Source organism: Physeter macrocephalus, chromosome 10 (assembly GCF_002837175.3).
Source record: "Physeter macrocephalus isolate SW-GA chromosome 10, ASM283717v5, whole genome shotgun sequence".
NCBI lineage: Eukaryota > Metazoa > Chordata > Mammalia > Artiodactyla > Physeteridae > Physeter > Physeter macrocephalus.
In genome coordinates this window covers 17,193,955-17,210,519 of record NC_041223.1, presented here as the reverse complement: position 1 = coordinate 17,210,519, position 16,565 = coordinate 17,193,955, and the positions used below count along the sequence as shown (strand labels likewise).

Below are 16,565 nucleotides of genomic sequence, written 5' to 3'. Positions count from 1 at the left end.
GAGAGGCCACAACAGTGAGAGGCCCGCATATGGCAAAAAAAAAAAAAAAAAAAAAAAGAACCTGTCCCAGAATTCAGTCTTCTCTCCTCTTTGCTTTGCAACCATGGTCTTAGGAAACTGTACTCCCTAAACAGAAATCCCATCAGTGTGGTTCCTAAGTGGGGTGTGGGTGTGCCTTGTTCCACACTGACTGCAGCTGCGAACAGACATTAGGCCTAGATTTATCTTATTGCCGGACACAGCATATTTTCTTTCCACATAACTCAATTAACTTTCATCTCCCTGAGTCCTTTAATAAGACTACGAATTCTTTCTGAAAATAAACCTGGGACCGCAATAACTCTGCATCCCCAGTGGTGATTTTAGGTCCTTAGTGTAATTCAACAGTGGGATGTCAGAGTTGCAGATTTCAATTACGTTAGCACACCTTTTACATCAGTTTGATTGATTCGCTTTTTAAAATGTGATCGTAAAATATTTCCTTGTCTCGTAGGCAAGTCTAGGAAAAGCAGCCCCTCTGCCAAATCTTCAGCCGAGTCCAGCGTGAAGTCTTTCAACAGGAATCAGCTGGGCAACTACCCAACCTTGCCTCTAACGAAGCCAGTAGATGCGCTGAAGCCGGGAGGGGAGGGGAGGCTGGGCAGCGGTCTCACCCCTCACGCCTCCAAGCACTGTGATCCCCCGTGTGTGACTGACTTGAATAAAAACCGAAGGAGCCTCCCCGTTTCCATCTGCCGGAGCTGTGAGACCCTGGAGGGCCCCCAGACCGTGGAGACTTGGCCCCGATCCCACTCCCTGGATGACCTTCAAGGAGAGCCTGAAAAAGTTGTGCCTGGTGAGGTGACAGAACCTTCCCCTCAGATTGTACCCAAAGTGCCACAAAAGACAGCGCCCCCCAGCACAAAGGTTCAAAGCCCCAAACTAGATTCTGCTGTTGACAATGCACTGCTACTGACCCAAAGCAAGAGATTTTCTGAACCTCAGAAAACGACTACTAAGAAACTGGATGGCCCGATGGCTGCCTTGTCACATGGCACATCCCCTCCTCCGTGTTTACCCAAAACCTATGACGCCCAACCGCCCGCCGTTAAACACGGTCTAACAAGGACGCCTCTTGAGGGTCACAGGAAAGGACTCGATTTCGAAGGGACACATCACCCCCCGGGCACCAAAGAAGGCGTGGATGCTGAGCAGAGGGGCCCCGAGGCCAGAACGCAGGCCAGACCTCCAGCCCAGCCTCCCCCGGTCCCCGCCAAGAAGAGCAGGGAGCGCCTCGCCAACGGGCTGCCTCCTGTCCCTCCTGGTCCCCCCGGCGCCCCTGGCCCCGATGCACCCAGCCTGCCCCTTAAAAAGGGCAGCCCCGGCGGCCCCAGCGACTGTCCGCCGCCGCCGGTGGCCAGGCCTCCCCCAGGGCCGGAGCCGGGCAGCCCGCCGAGCGCCAGGCCTCCACCCTGGCTGTCGGAGCTGCCTGAGAGCGCCAGCCTCCAGGAGCACGGCGTGCGGCTTGGCCCTGCCCTGGCCAGGAAGGTCTCCTGCGCCCGCGGGGTGGACCTGGAGATGCTCACCGAGAAGAAGCTGCGGGCCGAAGGCATCGATCTCACCGAGGAGCCCTATTCCGATAAGGTATCCGAGGCCCTGGTCCCGCTGCATAGGCTCTTCTAAGTCGGGCGGGGGCCAGGCGAGAGGAACGGCACTGCCCCCCACCTCCCAGCCCCCGGAGGCCCGCTGGCGGCGAGGGCCGATGGACAGTGACCATACGGGTGGCCCACGGCGGGGGCTTCTGCTGCCCCGCGCTTGGTGTTCATATGAACCGGGAGCACGGTGCCCAGATTAAATGCAGACACAGCCTCAGGGCTTTCTTCTCTTTTCCCTTCTCTTCTTTTCTCTTCTCTTCTTTCACTTGTTTGTATTTAATTTGGAGCAGCTATCCTTTGCAGGGAGAGCTATCAGTCAGTACTAGACCCAGTTCCTGAAAGGATAGACGTGAGTTCCAGTTTCCATGTCTTCTTCAACATCTTTGTTTTTAGACTTTAACAAATCCCCACTGCATTTCCCTGTGCGTAAAACGGAATTAATAATGACCTGCATAACTACCTCTTAGAGGTATTAATAGGAGCAAATAAAATAAACCTGAACCTGCTTTGAAAATTGTAGAGCCCTGTTCAGATGTAATAATTGTACTGTATAATTATCTGTATGGGTAACAGGGGACAAGATACCTCATTGTACTAAAAACATTGAGACCTATAATGAAAACTCATTTCTCATTTGAAGAAAAATAAAAAAGAGTAGGTCTGCCAATACCAAAATGACTTTGAATACAAATACATGATAATAGATGTAGCTGTATGTTACTCCTAGGAATGCATGAATTGTTATAATGCATTCCCAGGAGTCTTTGTTATAAACTTCTTATGACCCAGAGTGCCTTACAATAAAATACTCCTCTGCCTTCTTGATATTTAGTGAATGAACCCCTTTGAGTGGAAAGTAGTGAGAATTCTACTGTACAGTAAATGCTGGTCTAGTGATACAGCAGTATAACCCTACTTGGTAGTTGAGGAACCAACAGTAGACTCTCTGTAGGGCACAAATTTGCCTTTCTCCCCTGCAGTTTAGAAGACTGTCTTCAATAACATTTTGCAAAATGATCAGATAAGAGTGAGGTGAGGGTGTTGGACCCCAAAACGGAGAATGATTGTGTCCTGCTTTGACCATATTTCAAAACATTTTTCTAGAGCTCATAACTACTTAAAAGATAAAGACATAAAAGTACTGTCTCTAAAACATCCATCCTGACACTAAAGAAAATATATTCACTTCAAATTAAAAGTTTTGGTCCTATTTTCTAGTAGCTAAATGTCTTATCCTACCTTGTGTTTGCCGTTCTTGGAGAAGGAAAAAGATCCTCGCAACCCTCGATAAGAGATTTCTGTTCCCTCGCAGCATGGCCGCTGTGGGATTCCTGAGGCCCTGGTACAGAGATACGCGGAGGACTTAGATCAGCCCGAGAGGGACGTTGCCACCAACATGGACCAGATCCGCGTGAAGCTGCTTCGGAAGCAGCACCGCATGGCGGTAAGCAGCCCGCACTTCGGGGCTCCCCTCACCCAGCTTTTTGAAGTCCATTCAGTTCTAGAGCTTAATGATGAGCATGCTGGCAGCCGCTGAGTAGCCCAGGGTTCATTGTAGCTATGGAAGGGAGACACCTGGGAGAGAGTAATACCTGTTCGGCCTACAAAGGTTTAACGATACCGTTTTGGAAAGAAAAAGATGAAAATTATCCATAACCCCAGCACTGTGAAAACATCCATCTAGTCATTTCTCTGCACATGTATAACAGTACATGTACAGTTTGCAAACCTTATTGTTTTCAGTTATCAGATGGTGAACCTCTTTCTTTGTTAGTAAAATTTCTTTTGTATTATCAATTTTTCAAAGTGCTCTAGTAGGTATATCCTAGTTCAGCCAATTCCACATTGTTGAAACATTTAGATTTTTTCCAGCTGTTTATTTTAAACAATTGAGTGAAGAACCTCCTGGTTAATAAATTTTTGTAGACATTTGGGGTTAATTTCTGAGGATATATTCCTTCAAGAGGATTTGCTTCATCAAGACTGCACAGAAGCTCAAGGGTTTGCACATTTGGTGGTAAATTGCCTTTCTGAGAGGTGTAGCACTTGGCCTTCTCAGAATTCAAGTATAGATGTCCGTTTCCCTGCCCTAGCCAACATTTATTATTGTATTTTTAATTCTTTATGACTATATTGATTAAATGCTTAATTTTCTGGATGTGCATGTAGAGTCAAAATACAGAAGAAAATCTACTTTATAAAAACCTTACCCACTGAGTATCTTACTTTTCACACTGTCACATAGGTTTGCTTCTTCAAGCACCGTAAGGATCATTAGTTGAAGAGCGTGACCACCATGAGATAAAATAGCCAGAAATATAAGTGATTACAGTTTGGAGACTTACACACATGACTGGGGTTAGATCTAATTCCAGGTACCTTCTGGAAACTCCAACACTTCCTTGAAGATTTGTCTCACCTTTGAGAAGTCAGGAAGGAATTCTTGGTGCTAGTCATGTTCTTGGACATCTCAGAGCATTATCCCTTTCTGATAGTGTAGTAATAAATATAATATTTCAGTAGTGTTCCTTTTAGGCGTAGAAGAAAGAGCTCCCCAGTGGCACCTGTTGAGTCTTGATAAATTGCTTTCTTTGGTTACCCAGATCCCAAGCGGTGGACTCACAGAAATCTGTAGGAAGCCCCTGTCTCCCGGATGCGTTTCATCCGTGTCGGATTGGCTGGTTTCCATCGGTCTGCCCATGTACGCCAGTGCCCTCACTGAAGCGGGCTTCAGCACACTGGGCCAGGTGCCTTCTCTGTCCCACACTTGCCTTCAGGAGGCCGGCATCACAGAGGAGAGACACATAAGCAAGCTCGTGTCTGCAGCCAGACTCTTCAAACTGCCACCAGGCCCCGAGGCCATGTAGTCAGGCCCGAAATGGACCTCCCTGGACAAGAGCCACCCGTTCACTGTGTTTATGATGCTGATGCAATTCCTCCTTGGCTGGACATGCAGACCAGACCCAGAAGAAAGGCCCAGTGTGTGGCCAGCAGAACTCGGAATCTTGGCACGGGACTCTCTTCTCCAGAAAAGCCCCCTCCAGGAAATTGGTGTGGTTCTCTTTGACCCCCAAAGAAAAGACAAGCACTTATTTTTGTTTTCAGGACACAGTAGAACAAAGATGCCAACTTGCCACAAATGCTCTGCCTGCAGTCTGTCTTGGTGCACTGGGTGAGGGCAGGGGGCAGGGGAGGGGCAGCCTGTCCTGTTTCTAAGCGTGCTTCTAGCCCTTCTGTCTGTCACCTTGCAGGGTTCCCGAGGCCCAGATGGGCTTTAGCCAGGCCAAAGTAACAGACTCGGGAGTGATTGTACACTATTGACCAGGCTCACTGGTTCAAAAATAAGAAAATCTGGCTGCACTAGGAAAAAAAAGAGCCCTCTTCTCCTTTAGATACACAAGAGACATTTTAATAATTGCTTTCTAGCAATCAGCTTTTATTTGCCTTAATGTAAGCTTTTAAGCAGTTATCTAACTTAGTGTTCACTACCATGTAACCATAGTTCCAAATCTTCATCTTAGACTGCCATCTAACATATCTGGGATGTTTCCAGCAGAAATGGGCTTTTCTAATTGTCTCACTCTAACATGGCTTATTTTATAGGGGTGTTTATCAGGCCAAATTTCATGTTGACTTTCAGTTTTTAAACTAACTACAAATCTGGTAAAAAGCGCTCTTAAATTCACAGAGATATCACGTGTGAGAGTATATGTGTGTGTTTGAGATTATGATCTTTCATCTTAATCAGTTTAGTGTTGTTACCACTTTGGTCGTCGTGCTGCAGTATTGACTTGGAATCTTGACCGTGTCCATTCCAAAATTCAGTCATTAGCTAACAGATCACCTTTGCAAAAGGTCACTGTAGGGGCTTCCCTGGTGGCGCAGTGGTTGAGAATCCGCCTGCCGATGCAGGGGACACGGGTTCGTGCCCCGGTCCGGGAGGATCCCACATGCCGCGGAGCGGCTGGGCCCGTGAGCCGTGGCCGCTGAGCCTGCGCGTCCGGAGCCTGCGCTCCGCAACAGGAGGGGCCACAACAGTGAGAGGCCCACATACCGGGGGAAAAAAAAAAAAAAAAGGTCACTGTAAGTTGAATATTTAAGGAGGTTGTTTTTTAAAAGGGAAGTAGTTTATAAGATATTATAAAAGTTTTTTTTTTTGGTTTTATAATTAAAATACTATTTTCCATCTTTTCTTATTTAGATAATTCACTTAAATATAATAAAGGTTCATTTTGGAGCCAAACTACATTGGCCATGTATTAAGTAGTTGCATATTTTCAGTTGTTTTCTGACTGATTTCAGCATTCTCTTTTAGTCTAGTGGCTGATTCTCTAGCAAACAGAAATTATTGTTTCCAATTGCTTACAAAGTGATTTTCCTTTACATCCTTATCATGAACCCTATTTTAAGCACTGGGTGTGATCATTTACAATAGAAATGTTTTGAGTCTTGATTTAAAAGTTCTGTAATATCTCATCTACTCATTAAAACAAATGATATCCCTCAGGGGAGGGGGGAAAAAGGTGATTTCATTAATTACAAAACCATTTTACCATTTGCTTTATACATCTGGATCCATGTTTCTGAGAAAAAGGACATTCTCAGGTGACATATTTTTTTTCATGCTTTTGGTATGCATTTGAAAGAATAATATATATTTCTTCAATAATAGTCACCTTCTATAAGATGCCATGTAAGAAGTTGTGGAAATGTAGAAAAAAAGCTAAAGCTGCCAAATTTCTGTTGAACTCTTCAAAACAGCCCATTTTTGTCATCTGGGGTATGACATTCCTGTGGGCTGTGACATTCCATTTATAAGGTAACGAGGCTGCAGGGCTCTCCTATGTCACTGGAAGGAATTTCAAGCGTGTGGTGAGGTGGACACTGTAAAACGGGCTCCTCACCCTGCGTTTTCAGTACCTCAGCATGACATCTGAGAGAGCCTGCTCATAGCTTAAGCTGAGCTAAAAGACCACACGTAAAGTCAGGTAATAGGTAACAAAGGAGAAGGGGAAAGTGTTAGTTCATTTTCACAGTAAGATTTTCACTTAATGTAAAAGTGGTGCCAGAAAAGGGAGCTTTCTGAATATGAGTTTTTGAGAATGCCAAACTGTATCTTTTTCGTTCTTCTTTGGAAATCATTGCCTTTGCATAGAAGTGAAATTCAGGGACCATGAATCATTTTCAGTGGGAAGGGCTTCCTAGTCTGTGGGATCTGAGGTTATTTTTACTTTCTTGTGCTTTAAAAAAAAATTGATTTTTGTTTGTTTTTTTTTACTTTTAGTAGTTGTTTGGTCTTCTTTTGCTTTAAACTTTTAATTTGATCTTAGAAAAGCCTGAATGTGTGTGTGTGATGTTTGACCGAGGTGGTTTGGGGCCTCCTGTGGATGCCAGAAGGCAGGTGGTCAGCTTCAGCAATATCCAGTTTTAATCCATTGCACTTGGTGCAGAATGTTGAGGAAGGGTGAAAATTGTCGTCTTTGGAAAGCACAAAAGAAACCTGGAGAGGCAGTTTGGCTCAGGTAGCTACACATCCATTGTGTGTCATTTTTTCCTTTGAAGCTGTCTACAAGGAAGTGCAGCCAGTCCCAACCACTACTTACATTCCCAGATAACCAAGAAGTAGATTTTCCTGGCCTTGCCTTAGTCAGAGGCCTTTTCTCTTTCCAGGTATAGGTGAAATTGGAAGTAACTAGTCGATTGAAAATCAGTTCCTGACAGAGCAAAGTTTGCTTTCATAATTGCAGCAAAAGAAGTCAATTCACCAAGTCAGTGCTGCATGTGTGTACTGTATTATTTTCAGAAAAAAAAATATAATAGTCTGAGTCCAAGTTATCTCGATTTTAAATTGATAAACAAGAAACTGTCAAGCAAATTATATAACAACTAACAACATTGCACTTTCTGTATATGAAATCAATATTTAAATAACTTATTTTTCTCCATTGCTGTTCTTAAACATTGTAAGTAGCTGTAATATACCAGTACCAATATGTTCTTGCGATTGCTTCAGCCCAAGAAAGCTGTGTATTGTTTTAAAAACTGTAAAAATTATTGTGATGATTCATTTAGCAAAAAGGTGGACAGAAGGGTTTTCCTATGTATCAAAACTTGTCTATAATTATGTCATCTATATACCTAGAAAAAAAAAGTAAATAAATTTCTTCAGTTGGATATGCCTCTTTTGTTGTTCCCTGGGTATTATAAAGGTACATAGAGTAGAAATGAAAGGGAGTTTATGAAGTGTGGTTTAAGAATGAAATATATTGTAAAAATAGTAGTTGTACACAGTTACTTCTGCCACATCACAAAAACTCACTATCATACTCACTCAGATTCTCTTTGCCAGTTTATTTCAGGTTTTTTTCAAATATTGCATCATCAAGTCACATAATTGCAGCATCTCAGCCCAGAAAGAGATTTTTGGAAAAGCCACCTCTAGTCTAAGCCCGTTGTTTTCAAATGAAGAGTTTGAGTCCACACAGACTTGCCCAACATCATGTGTGGTTAAGTGGAAACAATCCAGGTCTTCCGTTGAGAGAGAAAAACATCTAGACTGGGATATTCTAGAAATCAACTAACTTGACAAAAGTCATTTTTCAATGTTAGTGTGCCACAGTTGATATAAAAACACATTTTTAATTAGGAGGGAGTGTGTAATACCACATTTTGAGTAGGTAAAATGTGCACTTGTGACAGACCAAAAAGTGACCCTTTCCTTTTCTCTCGGCCACCTATTTCTCACACTACAGGTAAGTATTATAACCAGTGTTTGCACATCTTTTCAGAAATACTGTGTTTATTGACAAAGATAACTGCATATGCATTTTTCCATATAGGAATGACAGCATTTCCCCACACTTCTTCACTTAGCCTGTGGAACCGCTGTGTTAAAAGTTACATATATTTAAAATTTTGATAGAATAGTTTAAATCCACTGGTGGATTTCAATATAGGAAGCTCTGCCATGGTAGGTTTTATTTACAAATCATTGTTTTATCCCCCACTCCCCCAATCCCTCTTGTAAATGGGGCTATTTCATATATTCTTAAAGTCGGGGATTCCTCTGAAGCGCTGCATTATTTTAAAGAACTGACCATAAACCTCAAATCTTATTTATCTCAAGTTGACTCTTAAGATTCTATAGTTCAATTCACAGAAGATACTTTTTTCTTATGATTCCTAAGAAACCTTGACTGGATTCTTGGTATTTGTTCTAACTTGGCTTCATGTATGGATATTTATGTTGAATTCACTTAGAAGTTATAAAGAACATAAGTTTCATTAGGGAAAGGAGAAAAGGGAAGGGTGGTTGTCATTTAACCACAACTTATTTGGGGGGCCTTAGAATGGTGACTTTACTCAGCTCTGAGGACCCACTCAGAGAAAAGTACGTACACAGTACTCCTAGGGGTGTGTGTGAGGGTGTCCATGAGGGAGTGAGAGCCAGAAGAGGATGGATGCTCACTCAGGTGTAGGTCTGGACCACTCGTCCGCCAGGGGACCATGGGCAGCGTTATTTGGAATCATTACAATTTCTCATACAGCGCTCCTCCTACCCTGTCAGAGAAGAACACTGGAAAGGGAGTTTAGCTGTCACCTCTCTAAAACTTAAGCAAAATACATGAAGGTTCTAATCAAACCAGGTTTGAGCCCAGTATGGAAGGACCCCAGGGTACGTGTGTGGGAGCCAAAGGAGTTATGACTAATCTGATTGCAATTTACTACCATCCCCGTTCATCCTCAACACTCCAGTGACAAATATGGTCGGAGCCATAAGAGATGTGTACAAAGAGCTGGGGGAGCCAGAGGGGAAACTGACTCAGTCTGGAGTTGTGTTGCAGGGGTGGGAGTGGAGCCCAAATGGAGGAGGTAGTTATGTGGATTATAACTGTGCATCCGTGTGCTAAGAATGTTAGACTCTGTTCAAAAACAAAAACAAACAAAAATCTTGAAAAACATGAGAAAATATCTTCTGTGTCCCCAAACTCCTGATCCACTTGGCTGTCATCGGGAGTGGACCATGGCTTCCCCTACTTAATAGAAAAATTGGAGACCATCCATTGGGCCATCTCTCTGGACCTCCTATCAGCTCACTTGCAAAACTCCCCTGCATCCTCCCCTAGTCTTTCCTCCTCGATCCAGCCATGACAAAAGGGGTGTCCCTCCAACTGTCCAGTCCTACCTGTGCTCAGGATCCTGTCCTGGGACCCCCCAGTCATCATATATTCCCTCGTTTCTCTGGATCTTCCCCTTGAATATGTTTGCAATAGGCTGTCGCTGTCCTTTCCAGGCTGGCCCAGACGGCCCCTTTTTGGATAAGCATAGTCTGCATTTCCTGTGCGATAACTAGCATCCCCTACATTTCAAGGGATCCTCGTGCAACTTTCGCTGCAGTGTCCCTGGCACCCTCCGAGCAGTGAGCACAACTCCATTCAGCCTCCTTTTGCCCAGACTTGGGCTCTGGAGCTGAAAGTCAGATACATGAGAGGGGCTGGAGCTGAACTGTGCTGATGGTGGTGCCCACAGAGCCCAGAAAGCCCAGGAACTGAGGTGCCTGTGCCTTCCTGGGCTTTCCAAAGCTTGTTCTGCCTTTCCTTGGATTCCTTTGCCAACTGCCATCAAACATCTTTACTCATGTACCCCTAAAATAATATCCCCAAACTAAGGACTCCCTTACACATTTTAAAGTTGCCCTCCCAAAGTTCCCAATCATAAGTTTAAATAATTGCGAGACTGTACATTTCTAGCTTTTTGTAAATATTTGCATTTTAGAATACAACTGCAACATTACTTAAAAAAATATATCCGATGGAAAATAAATACCTCAGCAGTTTGATACCTACCATTCATTGTCCACTGAAAGCACACAAGAGCAAACAAAAAATTTTACTCTCCTTCAAAGCCTATAACCATTCTACTTTCTCCACATATTTTTGTCCTAATGCAATATATTTTGTATGTGTGAGTGTCTTTTTGATCATCTTAACATATTTCCCTGTAATAAAAATGTTTGTGAATTTAATTTTTTTTCATTTCTTTTGATCATTAGGCTCTATTTGTTAAAAAAAAAAACCAAACCCTGGGTTTAGTTATACTTACCATGATTATTATTAATCAATTATCAATATACACATATTTCACAGTTTTTGATAAATAATGATAAAATATCAAAATTAAAGTGTGATTGGAAAGGTGTCTCATTAGTTGGATGGCAGAGGTGGGCAGGAGCCTTATGGCCCCCGGTTTATAGAAGATGTTGCAACCCCAGTTATTTCAAGTCTGACTAATTGCTGGGAGCCCCAGACATCTCTACCTTTTGCTTTGTGTGTGTGTGTGAAGTGGGAGAAGGGCATTTATGAAAGAGAGGGGAAAGGAATGCCAGCAGGAGGTATCCTCAGGCAGATCAACTTTAGGATCCTATTAACTTGGAAACAGATTCCCTTATTAAAGCTATCCCAGGCAATGGAGCCTTGGGAAAGAATCCCAAATTGAAGACCTTTGCGGTGGGCTACATGGGATTCTTAGAACAAATTACTTTTCTTGCCGGAACTATTTGTTGCTTTTACCTGTGAAGAAAATTCCATCAACCAGATCAGTGTTCATCATTCCTCATTTAAAACATTCTCTCTCAACTCCCCATTTCCCTTACCTAGATAATCTCCCTGCCCCCCACCCCTCTCTTGCTTTTCACAGACAAATATCTTGAAATTGTTTCCGGCTCTCATTGTCTCTTCTTCGCTATCCTTCATAGATTCCCCAGCCCACGGCTCTCTGGATGCACCTGAGGCCACCGTTGGAAGCCACGCCCTGATTTCCAAATCCTCCTCTCTTCTCTGCAGCGTTCTCTGGCTGCCCTTCCCAAGCTTCCGCTAACCCACTCCTACCCACCCCATCTGCCTCTGCAGCAGCTGCCTCTCCGTGTCCCTCTCCCCACTCTTTGAATGAATGTTCAGGAATCTCAGACATCCATGCCAGGGCCTCTTCTCTCCCACGGTGATCTCTCTGTTTCACATCCTCTCCACCCATCTCAGCCTGCTTAGAGTAAAAGCTGTAATCCCAAACATCGATCGTTTAAGAAGTGTAATGCCTTTTTTTAAAATTTCTTTTTTTGCCTGTGGGGCTTGTGGGCTCTTAGTTCCTAGACTAGGGATTGAACCTGGGCCCTTGGCAGTGAAAGCACAGAGTCCTAAACACTGGATCACCGGGGAATTCCCGAAATGTAATGCTTTTAACTGGTAGGATACCTTTTACAACAAGAGTCAAGAGCAAACCACGTGTTAAAATACCTTCCCAGCTATTTGCTTGTGAGGCTAAATATGCCTCCTCTGGCACCACCTCATTTTGTGTCCTTGTGGCGTATTCAGCATCTGGGCTCCAGAATAAAGCCAAAGAAGAACAGGCAGAGGCTGTATTCAGCTGTGGAGGCAGCGTCGTTCTCTAATTTCTATAAGAATATTCCACAGTCTATTCTTAGGGAGTCAGTTCTATGGTTTCTGTAGATATGGAAGGCTGCCACTCAAGACGTCCTCTGGTCCCTCATGGGTCCATCCGAGCCTGTGACACCACTTGTCCTCCAATGGGTAGAAAGCGAGGAGAGGGTGGTTAAATCAGCTAATTACCGGACAGAGCACTATAATGAATGCTTAAGGCAATGTACCTATTTTATTCATTCAATCAACTCCAAGTGGTCATTTATTACCATCCTTGTTTTACTAGAGCACAGACTTCAAGAGAACAGGGACTTTTTGTTTACGCCTATGTTCCCACATCCAGAACACTGCCTAACACGTGGGGGTGCAGAATAAATAAATGTGACCTGAATAACAAAGGTCAAAGAAGGTAAGACAGTTTTCCAGGCTGACACAGCCAGTAAGCAACAGGACTGAGATTTGAACACCAGCCCGTCTGACCCTAAAACCATGCTCCCTGTAGTAGGATGACGACTCCAGCAACGATATTCCCCTGCAGTCCCTGACTTTGCACTTTCAATTCTATTTTCAAATAGATAATGTTGAGTTCATCCCCTCACAGACGGAATGTCTGATCTTCACCTCCATTTCCCATCTCAGTTAATGGCGCCTGCTGGTCACTTAGCTCAAAACCCTTCTTTTTTCTCTCTCACGGTCCACATTCAATCTGTCAGGAAACCCTCTTGTCTTTACTTTCGACACCTCTCCAGAAGCTGACCCCTTCCCAGCACCTGCACTCCTATCATGGCCACCACCTCCTCTCACCTGGATTGTCCCGGAGCCACCTGCTTCCTGGCCCCCATCCTTGCCGTTCAGCCCATGCCGCAGGCTGAGTGACTCTGCTATGAATGTTTGTGTCCCCCGCCGATTCAAACGTTGAAGCCGGCCCCCCAGTGGGATGGCATGAAGAGACGGGGCCTTTGGGAGGTGACTGGGTTTAGATGAGGTCATGAGGGCGGAGCCCCACCACAGGATTCGTGTCCTTATAAGAAGAGGAAGGGACTCCAGGGCATCCTCTGTGTCCACCTGTGGGAACACAGTGAGAAGGCTGGCCACCTCACACTAAGAAGAGGGTTCCCACCAGAAGCTCAGTCCTGCCAGCACTTGATCTTGGACTTTCCAGCCTCCAGAACTGTGAGAAAATTAACTTCTGTTGTTTAAGCTATCCAGTCTATTGTGTTTTTATTTTTATTTTATTTTATTTGCGGTACACGGGCCTCTCACCGTTGTGGCCCCTCCCGTTGCGGAGCGCAGGCTCAGCGGCCATGGCTCACGGGCCCAGCCGGTCCGCGGCACGTGGGATCCTCCCGGACCGGGGCGCGAACCCGCGTCCCCTGCATCGGCAGGCGGACTCTCAACCACTGCGCCACCAGGGAAGCCCAGTCTATTGTATTTTATTGCGGCAGCCTGAGCAGACCCTGTAAAAACACAGGGCAGGTTATGTCACTCCTCTGCTCCAACCCTTCCGTGCCTTTCCATTTCTTTCAGAGTCAAGGTTAAATTCTCTGCAGTGGCCTGCCAGGTTCTATGCAATCGTCTCCCATTTCCTATGCGGTGTCCCCCGCCCCCCATTATACCCTCCCTGTCGCGAAGTCAGCCAGACAGGCTTTCTTATTGGTTCTCGCACAAGTCAGTCAGGCTCTCACCTCAGGCCTGGGTACGCGTTTTCCTCAACCTGGAACGCCCTTCCGCAGAAAATCTACGGGACTAACAGCCTCCCATCCTCCTCCCACGGGTCTGTGTTCAGGTGACCTTTCAGAGCCCTGTTCGGAGTCCATGACCTAAAACTGCACCGTCCCTTAGCTTTTACCTTTGCCACCGGTTCTGATCCTCACACCTGCTTTATTTTCACCTGCTAACACACTATGTAGTTTATTTCTTCGTTATGTTTATTGCTCATTAGCTGTGTCCTCCTTCTACGATTTAAAGTCCAGGAATGCACAGGTGGCTCTCTGACGATTCGGAACCTCTACATTGGACACATAATATTGATATTTGTTAAATGAATGACTGTCCCTGAATCGCAAGGCTTTGAATGCTAAATGTTAAAGCTGGAGATGATCTACCTTAATTTCAGTTTATAGGTGAGGAAACAGACCCAGAGAGGCACGAGCTGAGGTCATACTCAGATGGCCAGGGACAGAGTAAATCGCTAAAGAGGCACATCCTCTCTACCCATCAAAGGCCTCGCAGGAGCACGTGAGCATCCGCGCCTTAAAAAGAAACCACAGCAAACCGAAAGAAAGATCCCGAGCCGCTTCCAGCAAGCAAGCCCTTGCGGAGTGAGTCGTTGCTGCAGCGTTTGGCCACCGGAGGGCACTGATGTGCCAGATTGAAGGCCGAACGTGACCCGGCGGAGGGCGGGAGGTGGGAGGAGCAGGAACGCGCTCGCTCAGCACAGCCAGAGGGGCGGGGAAAGGAAATGCGGCGGCGTGAGGGAGAGCCGGACCTCCGCGACTCTCCAAGTTATCAGCCAGACCTGAGTGCTGTAAACCACCTATTAAAACGCTAGTGGAGGGCTTCCCTGGTGGCGCAGTGGTTGAGAGTCCGCCTGCCGACGCAGGGGACACTGATGTGCCAGATTGAAGGCCGAACGTGACCCGGCGGAGGGCGGGAGGTGGGAGGAGCAGGAACGCGCTCGCTCAGCACAGCCAGAGGGGCGGGGAAAGGAAATGCCGCGGCGTGAGGGAGAGCCGGACCTCCGCGACTCTCCAAGTTATCAGCCAGACCTTGAGTGCTGTAAACCACCTATTAAAACGCCAGTGGAGGGCTTCCCTGGTGGCGCGGTGGTTGAGAGTCCGCCTGCCGACGCAGGGGACGCGGGTTCGCGCCCCGGTCCGGGAAGATCCCACGTGCCGCCGAGCGGCTGGGCCCGTGAGCCATGGCCGCTGAGCCTGCGCGTCCGGAGCCTGTGCTCCGCAACGGGAGAGGCCACAGCAGTGAGAGGCCCGCGTACCGCAAAATACAAACAAACAAACAAAAACGCCAGTGGAGGGGCTTCCCTTCCCTGGTGGCACAGTGGTTAAGACTCTGCCCTCCGAAAGCAGAGGGCCCGGTTCGATGCCTGGTCAGGGAATTAGATCCCACATGCATGCCACAACTAAGAGTTCCCACGCCACAGCTAAGGAGCCAGTCTGCCACAGCTAAGACCCGGTGCAACCGAATAAAAAAGTAAGTATTAAAAAATAAATAAAAATAAAAGTGATGCTTAGAAAAAAAACGCCATTGGAGAATGATGATGGAGACTGGTGGAATTCACAATCCATTTTAATAAGCACTGAGGGGCTCTTGGCTCCTGTCTTTTTACTCCTTTAATTAGCAAAGAGGGATGACGGTTTGTGTTCGCTGCGCCTGGTGGGGTTGGGTGTCTGGGTGTGTGCAGGAGCCCTCCTGCCTGCCACAGGAGCAAGATGGAGGAAGGAGGTATTTCGGTGACTCTGAAACAAAGTCCTAAACTTTACACGTCAAGCAATGAGATGTAAACCAGGCTCATTTTTGTTTCAATGGTATTTCGTTGCTCATGGCCCAGAATAGCCTGACATTATAAGAGCAGGGGCCAGGATGCAGTCCAGATGTTCACGGAACTTGACATACATGAGAGCATTTGGCCTTCACGTGTGCCCCTGCAGTAGACGCTGTGATCCCCGTTTTACAGCTGAGGGACCTGAAGTCACAGAGGCGTAGGCAGAAGAGATGAGATTTGACCTTGGATTATTTTATTCTGATGCCCTTTGGCTTAACCACTACTGAATAACTCCCCGGTTCTCATCCTGAGCAACATATTAAAATCATCTGGTGTATTAGTCTGGGTTCCACCGAAGAAGCAGAACCGATCGGAGATATATAATAAGAAATGTGGGGACTTCCTTGGTGGTACAGTGGTTAAGACTCCGCACTTCCACTGCAAGGGGCGTTGGTTTGATCCCTGGTCAGGGAACTAAGATCCAGCATGCTGCACACCTCAGCCAAAAAAAAAAAGAACAAAGAAAACAGAAGTGTATTTCACCGATTGGCTTCTGCAGTCGTGGGGGCTGGCTGGGAAAGTCTGACATCCGTAGGGCATGTTGTCAGGAGCTGCAGGCTGGAACCCTTGGGCGTGAGCTGCAGCCATTGTCCACAGGCAAGCTTTCCTCTTCATCAGGGAATCCTCAGCTCTGCTCTTAAAACCTTTCAACGGATTGAACCAGGCTCACCCAGATTTAGTCTCCCTTACTAAAAGTTAACTGATGAAGGACTTGAATCACATCTACAAAACACCTTCACAGCAACACCTAAGGTAATGTTGATTGACTGAGGGCTGTAGCTGTCTCAGTTCAGGCTGCCATAACACAATACCACAGACCTGCTTATCGACAACAGAAATTTTATTTCTCACAGTTCTGGGGGCTGGAAATTCAGGTTCAGAGTGTCAGTGTTGTCAGGTTCCACTGAGAGCCTGCTTCCAGGTTAGACTGCCGAC

At 45.9% G+C, this 16,565-nt stretch overlaps 1 protein-coding gene across 5 annotated transcripts in view; it reads left to right on the top strand.

Annotated features, from left to right (window-relative positions):
* The window catches only part of SASH1 (SAM and SH3 domain containing 1), a 338,740-nt gene extending 330,936 nt beyond the window's left edge, over positions 1 to 7,804 (top strand). For all 5 annotated transcript variants that reach the window (XM_055087444.1, XM_024122578.3, XM_028494340.2 and 2 more), the window contains 3 exons: positions 494 to 1,623; positions 2,947 to 3,078; positions 4,238 to 7,804. In XM_055087444.1, the coding sequence (XP_054943419.1) occupies positions 494 to 1,623; positions 2,947 to 3,078; positions 4,238 to 4,501 (1,526 nt within the window). In that variant the 3' untranslated portion in view covers positions 4,502 to 7,804. The remainder of the gene's footprint in view (positions 1 to 493; positions 1,624 to 2,946; positions 3,079 to 4,237) is intronic.
* The last annotated feature ends 8,761 nt before the right edge of the window (positions 7,805 to 16,565 follow it).